The sequence below is a fragment of the Lynx rufus genome, unplaced genomic scaffold, assembly GCF_022079265.1.
Source record: "Lynx rufus isolate CCGP_SWC_20201006 ecotype Redwood Valley unplaced genomic scaffold, mLynRuf1.p SCAF_11, whole genome shotgun sequence".
Classification (NCBI taxonomy): domain Eukaryota; kingdom Metazoa; phylum Chordata; class Mammalia; order Carnivora; family Felidae; genus Lynx; species Lynx rufus.
Window position 1 is genome coordinate 49,163,837 of NW_025814825.1, and position 15,151 is coordinate 49,178,987.

The 15,151-nt window shown below is 51.2% G+C and overlaps 1 protein-coding gene across 1 annotated transcript; it reads left to right on the top strand.

Annotated features, from left to right (window-relative positions):
• The first annotated feature begins 1,743 nt into the window (after positions 1 to 1,743).
• DUSP5 (dual specificity phosphatase 5) lies at positions 1,744 to 14,805 on the top strand. The gene is made up of 4 exons (XM_047073426.1): positions 1,744 to 2,309; positions 7,309 to 7,457; positions 10,316 to 10,535; positions 13,319 to 14,805. Exons 1-4 carry the CDS (start codon positions 1,931 to 1,933, stop codon positions 13,717 to 13,719), a joined length of 1,149 nt encoding a protein of 382 aa, XP_046929382.1. The 5' UTR covers positions 1,744 to 1,930; the 3' UTR covers positions 13,720 to 14,805.
• The last annotated feature ends 346 nt before the right edge of the window (positions 14,806 to 15,151 follow it).

Below are 15,151 nucleotides of genomic sequence, written 5' to 3' on the forward strand. Positions count from 1 at the left end.
TAGCAGATCCCTCTGCCTGGAATGCCTTCCACCCTCCCCTTCCGTGGCCTGGCTAACTTCAGTTCATCCTTTGAAACTCCCTTTGACTCTCCTCTGCCCTGGGAGGTCCTCTCCAAGTCCCCATTCCCCACACCGTGGATGCTCTTCCATACTGACTACAGGACCTTAAAGAGGCCTGTGGCTGGGCCGAGCCTTCTCTCTGGGCTGGGGAAAACCAGGGAGAGGAAGTCACGTCACTTTGGTGTCCAGCCCCCAATACAGAGCCTGGCCATGTGGGTGCTCCATGCACGTGTGGCTCTGGGCTGAAATGTCTGGTGGTGACCCTGGAGGAGGAGAAAATTACCGGAAAGGCTGGCATGAATAACCCCAGAGAAAACCCCCACATCACATTTTCCTTGTCGTCCCTGGCAGGGCCAGGACGGCGCCTCTGACTGAATGCAGCTGTGACCCGATAACCAACTATCTGGCATCTGCTTTGATTGCACTTGATTTCAGAATTTGATTTCTGCTTCCTTCTAAAAACCTCATTCTCCTATGTCTGTGGTAACCAAGAACCTCTCTAGTGGAGGCAGGCTGTTCTCCACGGAGCAGCCCCCACCTGCCTCCTCAGGGCAACAACAAAATGGTTGGTCATGAGCTGGAGGGTAGAGACGTGTTTCCCCCACACCTGCCCCTGCAGCTTGCAGAGCCCCTGGCGCGAAGCTGGCCCTCCAGAATACTTGCTGAATGGGTGAATGCGTCCAGTTCACCAAGATTGGGGACGGGAAGCCTGAAGCTGCTGGGGACCAGTGGGGGCAGACAGCCTGGGATTACACTTGATCCACAGATAATCCCCCAAATCCAGAAGCCACCTGGACAGCAGCCTGGGACTGAGCTCCATCAACGGATGCATGTTGATGCCGCAGCTGATTCCGTGACAGGATTTTCCAGGGGCCAGAAAACGGCTCCTCAGAAAACAACTATTCTAATTATTATTGGAGTGCGACAGAGAAAAGGCCTGTCAATCCTTTAAGGGCAGAATCCATATGGGGAGATTAACAGCTGGCTCTCCTCTCCATTTTTACTTTTCAGCACTTTTATTACGGAAATTTTCAAGCAAACAGAAGAGTGGAGAACACAGTATAAAGGACCCCCCCCCCCCCGTACCCATCCTTGAATTTTAACGATTACCAACACAAACCCAATCCCGGGTCATCGGTATAGTCCACCCCTTGTGAAGCAAATCCCAGCCATCATCTCGTGTGCCGCCGTCAAGGCTTGGGTGAAGACCAATGCTCATTTCCGATTCATGCGGGGGCACCGGCCGCGGGCTCCCGTAGCCCTGCCTAGCTCGGTGTCTGGCACAGCCCCCAGCAGGTTCTGAACCTACGTCTCTGAAACTCGAAGCCGGACTGATTATGCGGCGCCGGGCCCTGCCTCCTCCGCTTCCTCCTCTTCCCGCACAGCGTGGGTCACCTCGGCCTCGTAACGCTCCTGACACCCCACCGGCAGCCCCCGGTGATGCGCGAGTGAGTGTCTCCGCGCAATGCCACAGAAAGCAGAGGGAGGCGCCTGTCACTTCCTCTTTCTCCGGCTGACTAACGCCGGGCGCCCGCCCCGCGCCTCCGGCTCCCCGGGGGTGTGGCCACAGCCCGAAGGGGGCGGGGAAATACCCATATTTGGCCTTATATGGGCAGCCACGTCACAGGCCGCACACTCATTCACATAAAACGCCGCGCTGCCGGCGGAATCCCCGGCTTCTGGGGCGGCGAGTGGCCCGGCCGGGTGCCGAGCGTTCGGGGCGGGAAAGAAGAGTTGAGCGGCCGCTCCGGCGCCGGGCTCGGTCGGCCGGCCGCAGCCTCGCGGGCCGCCCTCCCGTGCCTCGCCAGCGGGCACCCTGGCCGTGGGCACCTGCGGGGCGCGCGGCGCGCGACCGCTGGGCGGCGGCGGCATGAAGGTCACGTCGCTCGACGGGCGCCAGCTGCGCAAGATGCTCCGCAAGGAGGCGGCGGCGCGCTGCGTGGTGCTCGACTGCCGGCCCTACCTGGCCTTCGCCGCCTCGAGCGTGCGCGGCTCGCTCAACGTCAACCTCAACTCGGTGGTGCTGCGGCGGGCCCGCGGCGGCGCGGTGTCTGCGCGCTACGTGCTGCCCGACGAGGCGGCGCGCGCGCGGCTGCTGCAGGAGGGCGGCGGCGGCGTGGCGGCCGTGGTCGTGCTCGACCAGGGCAGCCGCCACTGGCAGAAGCTGCGCGAGGAGAGCGCCGCGCGGGTCGTGCTCACCTCGCTGCTCGCTTGCCTGCCCGCCGGCCCGCGGGTCTACTTCCTCAAAGGTGAGCGCATCGGGGCCGCCGATTCCCTGTCACCAACCACCAATCTGCCACCGCGCCGGAGAGTCCGGGGCTCTGGGGGTCCCCTCCTTGTGCGGGGCGCCGTCTTCGACCCCGGACCCGGTAGTCTCCACTTGCCGGAGCCTGCACGCTGGGGCTTGATGTGCGCTGGGGAGGGCACCGCCACTGTCAGCGCTCAGAGCTTCCCCCTCCCCACTCGAGTTCCTCGAAAGCTCCCGGCGGCAGGTCCGCCGGGGTGGGTGCGGTTGGTTACGCTGCCGGGGGCGCCCCTTCTCGGAGGCAGGGGCCGTCGGCTAGGACTGGCGCGGGTCTCCGTTTCCCCGCGCCGGCTTAGCCGCCCTCGCTGGGGCCTGGGCTCTGAGTCTTTCTGATAGATCTGTCGGGATCAGCAGGTCGCCACCCCCTGGAGCGTGGCGCCGCGGTGTCCCCTTTCCTCCCGCCTGGAAAATAAGCGTACGTTAAGGTTGTCTTCACCGACCCCTCTTGCCTTTTTGACCCTGGCGAGTCCCTCCCCTTCCTTTCCATTTTATTTTACTGCTTTTTATTGTTTTCCTCCGGCCTTCCTTTCTCCCCTCCCAGACCTTTCTCTAGCTCAATTTGGAGCTGACAGCCTTCCCACCCTTTTCACCCCTTCGCTCTACCGCCCAGAGAAAACCCCCGCAGGGCTGGCCTCCTGCTGTCTCCCCGGGGTGAGGGGCGGCTGGCAGTCGTGCCAGGACTCCGGAGAGGTGCAGCCAGGACTCAGGACCTTAGTGGTGGAGGGGATTCCGTCGCCTTTGGTTTGAGATGCCCCAGAAGCTGCCCCACCGGTCAGCCCATTACACCTGCTGGAGAAAGGACTTGGACTTCCTGGTGGTGTGGTGGGTGACTGACAAACTACAGAGCAATGATTCTTGGGCCAACTCCTATGACTTTTCCCGCCTTGTATTTGAGTCCTTTGTAACCTCGAATGTATGAAAGACCTAGCCCACAGTGCAGAGATGAGGGTTCAGCCCAAGCTGTGCCCCAAGGCCCTGCCAACCCTGTTGCAGACGCCTTGAGATACCACAGTGATGTTGTTCAGAACTCGGGGGCAGTGAATGGAGGGTGAGGGCCTTGTTTTAAAACCATGCAATTTGGGGAATTTCACACAGTCCAGGCCAGGAGATCACATGGGCAGCCCCCCCCCCCCCCGCCCGCCCCCGTATTAGCACCTCTTGTAGACTGTCCCTGGTTGATTCCTCTTAGGGAGGAGATAGGCAGAAGATGCTCTTCCTTGTCCATCATCCTCAGCCCTCAGGGGATGGAGGGATGCCCTCCAAGCTCTGCAGAAGTTTCACACTTAGCCCCGGATTTTTTTTCTCTTCCTGATGTGGTTTTTGTCTCCTGTTCTTAGCAATGAATACAGGAAAAGCTACCGCCTCCCCAAGTATCATGAAAGATATGTTCCAGGAAACTCCTCCTGGTACTACCTCGGCTCCCCACCCCTCTTCAGCACTGGGTGGGAGGAGGGGGGGCATGCTGACGGTTTAGAAGTTACTGCCACAGGAAGTAAGCAGCTCTGTAGACTCACATCTCCGGAAAATTCATGTTTAAAAAAAATTTTTTTTTTTTTTTAATGAGAGTAACATACACAAGTAAAAATTTTTAAAGCACAAAGGCTCTACAATGAAAAGTGGGTTTCCTGCACCCCCTAGAACCTACTTCCACTCTCCGGAGACAGCCACCCACTATTTCTCTTGTTCGTCTTTAGACAAGTTGATTTGCCATGAGTATCTTTAAAACATAGAATGGTTTTGTATATTTTCTATTCATGCCTCTTTCACTTAACTCGATCTTGGGATATTTGTCCATATCAGAGCATACATGTCCAGCTTACTCTTTTTTAAATTTTTTAAAATGTTTTTATTTTGAGAGACAGAGCACAAGTGGGGGAGGGGCAGAGAGAGAGGGAGACACAGAATCTGAAGCAGGCTTCAGGCTCTGAGCTGTCAGCACAGAGTCCGATTTGGGGCCCAAACCTACGAACCATGAGATCATGACCTGAGCCAAAGTTGGACATTTAACCAACGGAGCCACCCAGGAGCCCCAATTTTACTTTTTAAACAAATCCCCTGGTGGCAGCTGGCTGATTACTTTTCAGCCTCACTATTTGAGGCAGTGTGGTAAAATAGATCTTTGTCCAGATGCTTTGCATGTGCACTATCTTTCAGTAAAATTGCCTGGTTGATATTGTGTGTGTTTTAATTTTCAGTGTAAGTTGCTTGATACTTACCGTTATAACATTACTAAAATCTTAAGTTGTTGCCAAAGAAAATTTTTTTTCCTTATCTAACTCATGTCCAGATGTGAGTTCAGGTTTTATTTATTTATTTTTTTAAGCTTATTTATCTTGAGAGAGAGTGCACACAAATGGGGGAATGGCAGAGAGAGAGGGGGAGAGAGAGAATCCCAAACAGGCTCCATGCTGTCAGCGCAGAGTTGGATGTGGGGCTCCAGCTCACAAACTGTGAGATCATGACTTGAACCAAACTCAGGAGCTGGACACTTAACTGACTGAGCCACCCAGGCACGCCTGAATTCAGGTTTTAATCTAGTGGCGTTTCAGATCTTGGGAGCAATGCCTTTTATGCTTCCCTTAATCCTCCTCTCATCCCCCCCCCCCCCAAAAAAAAACCCGCTAAAATAAGGTGATGACCTAATGGCACTGTCAGTGTGTATTTATAAGCAGTGTGCATGCACCTTCTCTGCTCCCCTGGTAATGCAGTGGTGATCAAAAGCAGAATCACTCTGAAGAGGGTTGAGGCAGCCAAAAGAATTGTCTAGGCTCTTGCAACTCAAGTGAGGCACCAGAGAAGAATGTTCTGTCTCTCCATGCCTCTGAAAGGAGTGGGTGAAAGACAGAGACCCTCTAATCTGAAGGACTCCTGACCCCAGCTTGAAGAGACAGGACACTGTTTATCCGGCCCTCAGAGCTACGCTGAGAATCTGTGTTGCTTGCCTTATTTTGTCAGTGGGCAGGCAGGACCCAACCCACACCCGCACCTCCTGTCTGTCCTCCTAACAGCCAACTCTTAAGTGCGCTATTTACAGACAAGAGATGGGGTGGCCTGAAGGCTTGCTTCTCTTTCCCAAGCCTCATTCTTGGGAAAGCTTGGGAACGCCTGGGCCACTCTTACTCCAGATTCCTGTTCCGTATCACTCAGTTTGTCTCCTGGAACCCAAAATGTTGGAGGCCCAGGCACAGGAAGTGATTTACTAGCTAGGGACACCTCTTCCAGCGAAGCTGTGTGTCTGTGTGTCCGTGTAAGTCTGACATTCTTTCTGCCTCCTAGGAGGGCAAGGGCCTAGGGGCTACGGTTGGGAGGAAGGGGAAACTAAACCACAAACACCGCCACCTTCCACCTCCATTGCTCTCTGGCGTGGTTTTTTGTCCTGACTGACCTAGAGGTCCAGAAGCTCATCTGGGGAGGCCCAATGGGCTTTTTGTTAAAGTGACCACAGAGGAGATTTGAGTGTACTCACTGGGGGCGGGGGCAGTTCCAGCAAGCTGGGAGGAAGCAGTAATGGCAAGATGACTCATTCTAGGAATTGGCTGCAGCTTCTGGGAGGGAGCTGGAGACCGCCATGGTATCCATTAACCATTTGTCTACTGCAGGGGGTTAGAACCACCACATGCTTCACTGTGGGGCTGTAATAACACCAAGAGACAGAAGAAAGAGGGGACTTTGTAGAAAATACATGGCCTCTACAGTGTGTATCTAATTGATGATTTGACCCCAAGTGAATTTTCTGGGTCAGAAAAAAATTAGAAGCAGGTTTTCTGGAGGCTCTTGGAAGGGCCTTAAGTCCTCTTGGATTGGGAGCAAGGATGTCCCCAAGTAAAGCTGGCCTATTCATTGAGGCTTCTGAGGCCAGTTTTTCATTTGGTTCTTTCCCACTGAGTGCTGGGCCTTAGACTTTTTTTTTTTTTTTTTTGCATTAAAAAAATTTTTTTATGAATATAGTTTGTTGTCAAATTGGCTTACATACAACACCCAGGGCCCGTCCCAACAAGTGCCCTCCTCGATGCCCATCACCCATTTTCCCCTCTCCCCCAATCCCCCATCCACCCTCAGTTTGTTCTCTGTATTTAATAGCTGGGACTTCTTTGTATACCCAAGTTTCTATGACTTGGTCACAGATAGGTTTTACCTTAAGTGACCCATCTGGAGAAGTTTATCATTTGAGGATATGTAGTCGTGGAGAAAGGTCAGGGAGGTGAGGTGATCTTCAAGGGGAGAGAGACAGTTCTTACTTACTGGGACTGAGAATTAAGTTCCAAAGGCCTTGGATCTCCAGTTTGGTTTGGAAGTTAATTAACTAGATTGGTTACTCAAAATCGGACCTATAGAGAGGATTGTCAGCAGTGTTCTGAGCACCTTGGGAGTGCGAAAGGGCAGGGTTGTTTTATTGCACTGAGTTTAAACCTCATATTGGCCCCCATTCCCTTATGAATAGAGAGGGTTCCATCTATAATCCAGTTCAGAGCTAATGGGCTAGGGATGAAGCCAACCAATTTAGGAGTCTCTTCTTGCAAATGAATGAAATTCTGTATAATCACACCTGCATTTTAGACAAACAAGTGAAAATAGCTTTTGTTTTCTGGAGGGATTTGGTTAATATTTGCCAGATGTCGGATACATTTCCTTTCACAGTTTAAGCTGCTTCTGATAGACACAAAAAGTTAATCATTGCCTCTCTGAACTGTAGCTTGTTAGAAGAGAGGGGAAAAAAGTGTGTGTGTGTGTGTGTCGGGGGGGGGGGCGGGGTGAGGGGGTGTAGCCCATTTCTATTCCAAAGCTATTAGTTGGCTTGGTTCAATTTTTCTGTAAGACCAGAATCTGTGTTAGCGTAATATTCTTGACTCTTCCACACTTGGGGTATTGACTAATTGGGGGCATTTTCTGAAAGCCTGAGAAATCAACGCTTAACATCTCTTCCTTTTTTGTTTTCCTTGCAGGAGGATATGACAACTTCTACTCGGAATATCCTGAGTGTTGCGTGGATGTACAACCCATTTCACAAGAGAAGGTTGAAACCGAGAAAGCCCTCATGAACCAGTGTGGGAAACCAGTGCTCAGCATCAGCTACAGGCCGGCTTATGACCAGGTACGTGGTGTGGTCTTGGCTGCTGACTCTGTTCCTTCCTCGGCACCCCAGCTCTTCCTCTCCCCGCTCAGCAGCACTGGTTCGTTCTTTCGTGGATCAGGGTTTTGGGCAGAGCCCTCGAGCTTCAGAGAGCTGTTACTTGCCAACTTGAGTTTCCATCCAAGAGTAAATGGGCTTCTTTCCAGCAAACAAGCTGACAAGAGCAAACGAGCCACAGGATGCTTGACAGCTTCTGGAGAAAAGGGGAAGTGAAAGATACATTATTATTAGCTGGCCTAGGAAGTGCAGAGAAGCTTCAAAATATCGGTTTAGGTTTCCCTGAAGGTGTTTCAGAGCCGACTTTCAGGCTTCCTGTGTTGATCTTTCCTGATCTTTTCCTGAATTGTTCATGCTCTGCAGTTTCTACAAACCAGCCTAGTACCTGTCAAAGTGTGTCTTGTTATTTTTAACTGAAATGGGGCTGGGGGAGAGGTTGAGGGAGGGTCGTGGAGAAACAACCCTTGGGATGGCTAAGCAGTCTCGAAGGGTTTGTGGTGCTTACAATTCCATAAATTCAGAAACCAGAGCAGATCAAGAGATATTATAGAGGATTTCACGCTCACTCAAATAGGGGGGGTGGTGGTTTCCTTCAAAGAATTTATACCTTCTGACAACTCACTAAAGGATGAAAATGTGGAAGGCTCAGTCAGGGGTTACCTACAATGTTGGAGGATGGGCAAAAGGTGGGCAAGGTCCCAAATCTGGCAGAAACCATAGATCAAAGTCCATCTTCCCATTTTACAGAGGGAAAAAACTTGTCTCACAGCTGGTGAAATGATCTATCTGCAAAGAATCCTGGCAACAGTAGGCCCAGACCTCCTCCCTTCTCTCAACTCTGGTTCTTTGCAAGACCTTGTTCTGTTTTCTACATGCCTTCTTTTAGGAAGGGGCCATCCTAGCCACCTGACCTGGTAGGAGGAGCTTCTCAAGGTTTTCCCACAAAATAAGAATATATCCAGATCATAAAAAGGAAGACGTCTGACTGTTGTTTAAAGTGCCAGCTGCCTAGCATGAGCAGAGCTTTGCCCCTGCGAATAAACTTCCCAGTAAAGCCAAGTGACTTCCCTTGAATGGGATCCTGGGTCAGGGAGCCCATTAGCTTGGCAAGGTGCCACGGTTATTATTTTGTTTTTCTTTATTGAAAATACAGCCTATGATGAACCCTCAAGCTTTCAAGCCATGGGCATGCGGCTTAGCTGGATTCCTATTTTTGTTTGTTTGGGTGGTGTTTTCCCCTCACTTCTCAGAAAGTGAAAGAGAAACAAGAATTGGCAGGATATCATGAAAGCGCAACAGACCTTTGGCCGAGAGGACTGGGGAGGCCCTGATGTGTCTCCAGGGTTCATCTGGGGAACCCCCTCGTGCTATTTCTTAGAAGCGCTTCTGCGTTGAGAGAAGCCAAGCCAAGGTCGTGTTAACCTTTGGGGTTTCTTCCTCTTGAGTCTAAGCAGGATTCAGAAAAGCAAAGAAACGTGGTTTCAGGAGTGTGTTGATCTAGGCTATATAAGTAAGTGGATGAGATCCCAGGCCTGGTTTGTCAGTGTTTTCCAGGCACTAAAAGGAGAGAGAGATCTATGTAGGTGTGTATAAAGTATTAAGTCCGGGGCCAGCTATTGTAGGTGCTAATAAAATAACTAGTTGTTACTTTTACTATCCTTTGTAAAATCGTCCATAACTTTCTTCTGATTAGCCAACCTGACCTTTGCCCAAACACTTGATTTCACTGGAAAGAAAAAGCAGACGCTGCATGATGGGTAATTTGAGAATTGCCTGCTGCTGTCCCTCATCCTATGCCTCTTTCCCTACTGTGGATCTGGCTGAGTTTCCATTCGACTTTATTCCAGGACAGGAAGTGGAAACAGAGGAAGCAGATGGATGATATGGGAGAGGCTCCCAAAGACGCAGCCACTGTCCCCCCTCAAGCAGTGTTTCCCTCTAAATCGGGGAGGGGGGGCTCCCATTGTTCCAGTTTTGACTGGCTTGTCTTGCCACCCTGGAGATGCTAAGACTGCCACAGTCTAGCTGTTCCTTTTAACTTTGCCTCAGGGGAGATGGTCTCTGGTTCTAACTGGGATCCTCCTTAACGGGAATCCTGGTGTGTGGGTGGCCTTCCAAAAGGCTGATGTAAGCATCTTTCACGAACCCTCAGTGCTACCTGACAAAGATCAGGTGTGGGAGAAACCCCTCTGCCCATGGCTTAACAGCTTTTCTTTAAGGATCCTGGGTAAACAGTGGTTGTTTTCACTTCTAAGAAGCATCCTTTTGGGGGCACATTTTAACATCGCTGAAACCACATGCACCTTAGGATCAGTGTCCTAGGTTTGATAAGATACAGTATAAAATATCAGGACTGTAAAGCAGGGTTCTCATTTTGTTGAGTTTTATCTGCTTCCCTGAGAGAAAAAACAGGGCTTGCCCCAAGGTTAAAAGGCTTGCCCTGGTTCTCTCAGGGCAGCTAGAACTTGGGACATTAGCTTCTCGATTCTTCCCATTACACATAGCTTCTCGTCCCCATCAGCACAGGGAAGCTGCTAGCATTTCCTGCCTCCTCAATCAATATGTGTAAGAAAACGAAAATCTTCGCCGTATGGGCTTTGCCGTCACTGAGTCACAAGGTAGCAATGTAGGGTAGAGAGTTGGCCAGGGTGGTGGCTCCACCCACACTCCTGGTTGAACTACCCTGGCTCTGAACTCTCTACCTGGAAACCAGAAAGGGAACCTCCCACCCTCCAACAAGTAGGTCAGGCTTGTTTTGTTTCCTCTCCTAAATGAGCAAGCTAATCCGATATTCCCTGGCTATCCTTTGCCCCTGCTTCCAGGGCGGCCCAGTTGAAATCCTCCCTTTCCTCTACCTTGGAAGTGCCTACCATGCATCCAAGTGCGAGCTCCTCGCCAACCTGCACATCACGGCCCTGCTGAATGTCTCACGGCGGATTTCCGAGTCCTGCACGACCCACCTACACTACAAATGGATCCCCGTGGAAGACAGCCACACAGCTGACATTAGCTCCCACTTTCAAGAAGCAATAGACTTCATTGGTAGGTTCAGTCATTCGCCCTCCGTTGTTTGGGGAGCCGCCTAGGGCACCTGTTCTGGTTCTGATGTACTGATGGAGGCTACCTTTGCCAAGAAGAAAAACAAGCGTCTCGTCTGTGCAACCACCAGGAGTTGGAGCCGGGAAGGTTTGCAGCCACCAAAGACGCAGAGGGGAGGATTCGAGTTGCTATTAATAGGAGCTTTAATTTGCAAGATAAATGAATTAATATCATTTTATGGCAGTACTCACTGCCGCTCGTGTTATTTTTTCAAGCTGGGTGGGATGCGGTGTGTCCGTGCGTAATGCCCCACACCAGGGAAGCAAGGGAAGGAAAGAACCATCCCAACTGTGCTCCTACGTAGGTTGGGGTATTTTTAAAAAGCAAACAGAAGGATTGAGAGAGCACTGCTTAACACACTGAGCCCCGAGGGCCCTGGCAGCTTTTCATGGTTTTTGGCAGACTGCTTTAGGGGCAATTTGTTTTGCATTTTCAGCTAATTTTGGATTAAAGATAGCATTTGATCAAGCTTCATGCTTTGCGCACAGAAAAGTTGTCATCTTTTGTACGTTGTGTTAGGCAGTTATCATTTCCTCCCCTGTGCAGGCCTGGAAGCCTCTGGCCCCTCTGCCCGGAGAGGGCTTTGGGCCCTGGGTCCCCACCTCTTCAGCATAACCTTGATTTTTCTTTCATTTGACATCTTCCCTTTCCCCCATCCCTCTTCCTCGGCTGCAAGGCTGACTTTTTGCTGTCTCAGACTTGCAGACACCACTCCCCAACCTTGTGGTTTTGCCTTCTTTCCCAGAGTCCTTCTTTCCCTTGAATATGCATAGCTGTTGAAGCTGAGATGTGATTTTCCTTATCTTGTTTGGAGGGCTTTTGGAGGGGGAAAAGCAGATGTTGGCCACATCAATAACTACTTAGTGCGGGTAGCAATTAAAGCCCCCCCACCCCCCCACTCCGCCTAGCTTTGGCCACCTGGTGGGCCCAGTGCTCATCGCACATGGTTTCTCCTCTACAGGAAACCCACTGGAAAACTCACCAGAGGCAAAAAGACCATGTCCTGGTCCCCTGAGCCTCTGGGCTGAGATGATTCCTTTGGCTCTCTGAGAGGCAGCCCAAATGATGGGTTGCGAGTGGGAAACCCTTGACTTTGTCTCCCTGACCCTGGGAATGCCTTGCCCTTCTCTGCCAGTTATTTAATTACCTAGATAGCTCCTCGGTGAGGTCATGAAACCCGCCCCCGTCCATTTCTCAGAACCCTCCTTCCCCATCCTGTGTGTTGTGTACATAACCGCACAAACCGACAGCATTTTGAAAGCACAGGATGCTTTTCCCCAGACTTCTTGCCCTCCTGGTAAAAGGAGGGACTGAGGCCATACCCTGTGTTGACCTCCTTCCCAGGGGAAGGCCCTGGGAAGGTCACATGGAACACCAGCCCTGAGGGGTAGAGCGGAAGCAACACGCTCTAAGCCCTTTGTTTCCTTGGATACAGCACTGGTCAACTAAAAGCTAGCCTACAAGGAGCAAAAGAAAATCAGGAGCCATCACCCTGCAATCCTAGGGGTTGGGGTCCCCTTTGAACTAACTTACAGGGGCTTTATTTCTTTTGAGTCAGACTAAATTGGGGGTACCTCCAATGAGCTACACTGAGCGCGTCCTTTGGGATTTTCGTTCTGCTGGGGAAACTCCAGGGTTCCTCCCTGCCTCCTCAGGAACTTGATGTTTTAGATCTTGCGGATTCATTTACAAACGTCTCCAACTTGAGGAGGGAGGCGGGTAAGGGAGCTGACTTGATTTTCCCTTCGAAACCTTCAGTGTTTTTGTGTACTGTGGCCTCACATAGTGCCAGGTACATCATCGAACTTCCCGGGTCGTAATATAATCATTTCCTCATTAGCAAGAGAGGGAATTGGAACGGCTATTTTTCGTGGTTTTTAATTGGTGTGTGTATGTGTGTAATCTTTTGCCCCTCATTTTTAACTATTGTAGTTCTTTGGGGGAGAGGAGTGGAACAGGAAAGGAGGGCACCCCCTAGTCATATTGAGCTAAAAGAATGCTGACTGATGGTGGTAGCTTGATGGCAGTGACTCCCATTGTTGTGCAAGATGAAGTTTGCGAAAGCCATTTATATCCTCCGGTCTAGTAAGCGTCACTTAGCCAGGGCTATAATTAGTGGCTGTGCACTACTTATCGTATGTTTGGTGGTGGGAACCCTGGGAGCTGAGCCAAGCATCCCGCCCCTGGCACAGCCAGAGAGGGTGCCCAGCGAGGCTGACAAGCCTCTAGCAGGAGAGGACTACTGGGTCATCACCGTAAGACTCAGATCCTGAGAGACAGGAATTGCTTTTCCAAGTCAGTCTTTGTACCTGGGACCCTCTCAGAGAAATGTGCCTACCCAATAAATTTGCACGCAATGTCAAGGATTTCCCAATGCCCTCTCGAAACCCATCCACGGGACCTGAGTTAAGATGGCATCTCCAGGAAGGGATGTGAGACTGCTGGACTCCAGGTCTGGCTTGCTCAGAGGCAGAATCTATGCAAGTATCCTGGCGAACAAGGAGGCACCTCTAAGGATAGAAAGGTCCTAAGTGGGGATAGACCTTGGTGGGACCCCAAAAGCTCCGTCCTCGCCAAGGGGCATCAGAGACTGTGTAGGAACCTCAGCTCTCGAACAGACGTGATGTTTTGATAACCAGGTCGCTTTTGTGTTTAATGCTTGTATCTTGGCATTGCCTTTTGGGTTCCAGTCCCAGCTCATCCTCACTGTCTTTTCTTCCTTCCAGACTGTGTCAGGGAAAAGGGAGGCAAGGTCCTGGTCCACTGTGAGGCTGGGATCTCCCGTTCGCCCACCATCTGCATGGCTTACCTCATGAAAACCAAGCAGTTCCGCCTGAAGGATGCCTTCGATTACATCAAGCAGCGGAGGAGTGTGGTCTCGCCCAACTTCGGCTTCATGGGCCAGCTCCTGCAGTATGAGTCTGAGATCCTGCCTTCCACGCCACAGGCTCCCTCCTGCCAAGGGGAGGCAGCCAGCTCTTCATTCATAGCCCATTTGCAGACATTGAGCCCTGACGTGCAAGGTTCCTACTGCACATTCCCTACCTCGGTGCTGGTGCCAGTGCCCACCCACTCGACAGTCTCAGAGCTCAGCAGGAGCCCCGTGGCCACGGCCACATCCTGCTGAAACCGGGATGGGGAAACAGCCCAGTCCCAAGAACAACTGTGATTCTGCTTTCTAAACTCGTGGACATTTCATACCTGTGCAATACCGAAGACCTCACTCTGTCCCACTGCCCCACTGGGAGAGTGAGCACCAGGCTTGCAAAGGAACTTCACACTGACATCGGGGATAGGTTTTCGGGACCGAAGGAAGGCCAAGCCATCATGAGAGCACAGCGCGTGCCAACTACTGTACTTCCAGACCCCGTGCCCTCTCAGGACCGCCCAGTCCCTGCACCTCCAAGTTTGCCTTCTCATTTCAAGCGTAAGGCAATAAATCCCTGCAGCAGCATGGGAGAAAGCAGTTGCTAGACCGGGAGAAAAGGCAGTTACGAAGCCAATTCGTGTTGAAGGAAGCACAATTTCCACCTTACTTTTTTAACTTTGGCAGTCTCAGTATCTGTCTCTGTTGCTTCAGGGCATAAGCTGATCACCACCCAGTCGGGAAAGTAACCCTGCAGGGTTTGGAGGGACACGATCTGTGTGCTGCTTTGAACCCTCAGATGTTTTTGAGGCTCCCTCTTGGGGTCAGTAGAGACAGGCGGTTGAAGTAGGGAGACACTGACCTATCTGGGTGTCCTCTCCACCGTGGGTTCTTCCCTGACTTCGGACTTCGCATGATTCTTACTCATACTTGAACCTTTCTCATTGCACCTCTCTTCAAAGCAACTCTTCTTCAGACCTTAGACCAAAAATCACCCCTTCGAGGTGGTAGCAGTGGGTGCCAAGGGAAATAGGGCACCCGCTGTCTGGGTCAGTGGCATTGAAATGATCGTTTTCCCCAGTTTGCCGTCCTTCATGTGTGCTTGTCTCGTCTCCGGTGACACACGTCTTCATCCCTGCCCCTGGGGGTTGTCTTCAAGCTGTGGACTTCTGGGGTTTACAGATTTTGTAATGTGGTACTTCTTTTTTGTCCGTAGGTTCTTTCTCCAGGGGAAAAGGCAATAATTTCCTAAAATCCATGTGAATGTGAAGAACAGCAGTATGTTACTGGTTGTTGTTGTTGTTGTTATTGTTGTTTTTTTATAGTGCAAAATAAAAAGAGTAAAAAGAAAAAAAAAACACTTGTTCGTCGTTGGTGAGTTGGGGTAAGGTAGGAATACATTTAGGTGGGGACCCAGCCTGTCTCCCTGGATCCAAACGAATGCTATTTCCAAAGGAGCACCAGGGCAGTGGTGATGCATGTGCTGCTGGAGGCGTGAGGCTGTGCGTCCGCTCATGAGCTGGTGATCTTAACGATACAGAATATTGCCTTCCGACCGAGAAGCTTCCCTGAGCTCACTTGCAAGTCCTTAGGTGAAAGCCACATGGAGAGGAGGTCAGAGCATTCATCCACTCAGGGCTCTTCACTCCCGTGAGTCCAGGCAAAGACTTCGCCTTGAACCTCAGATGCTTCA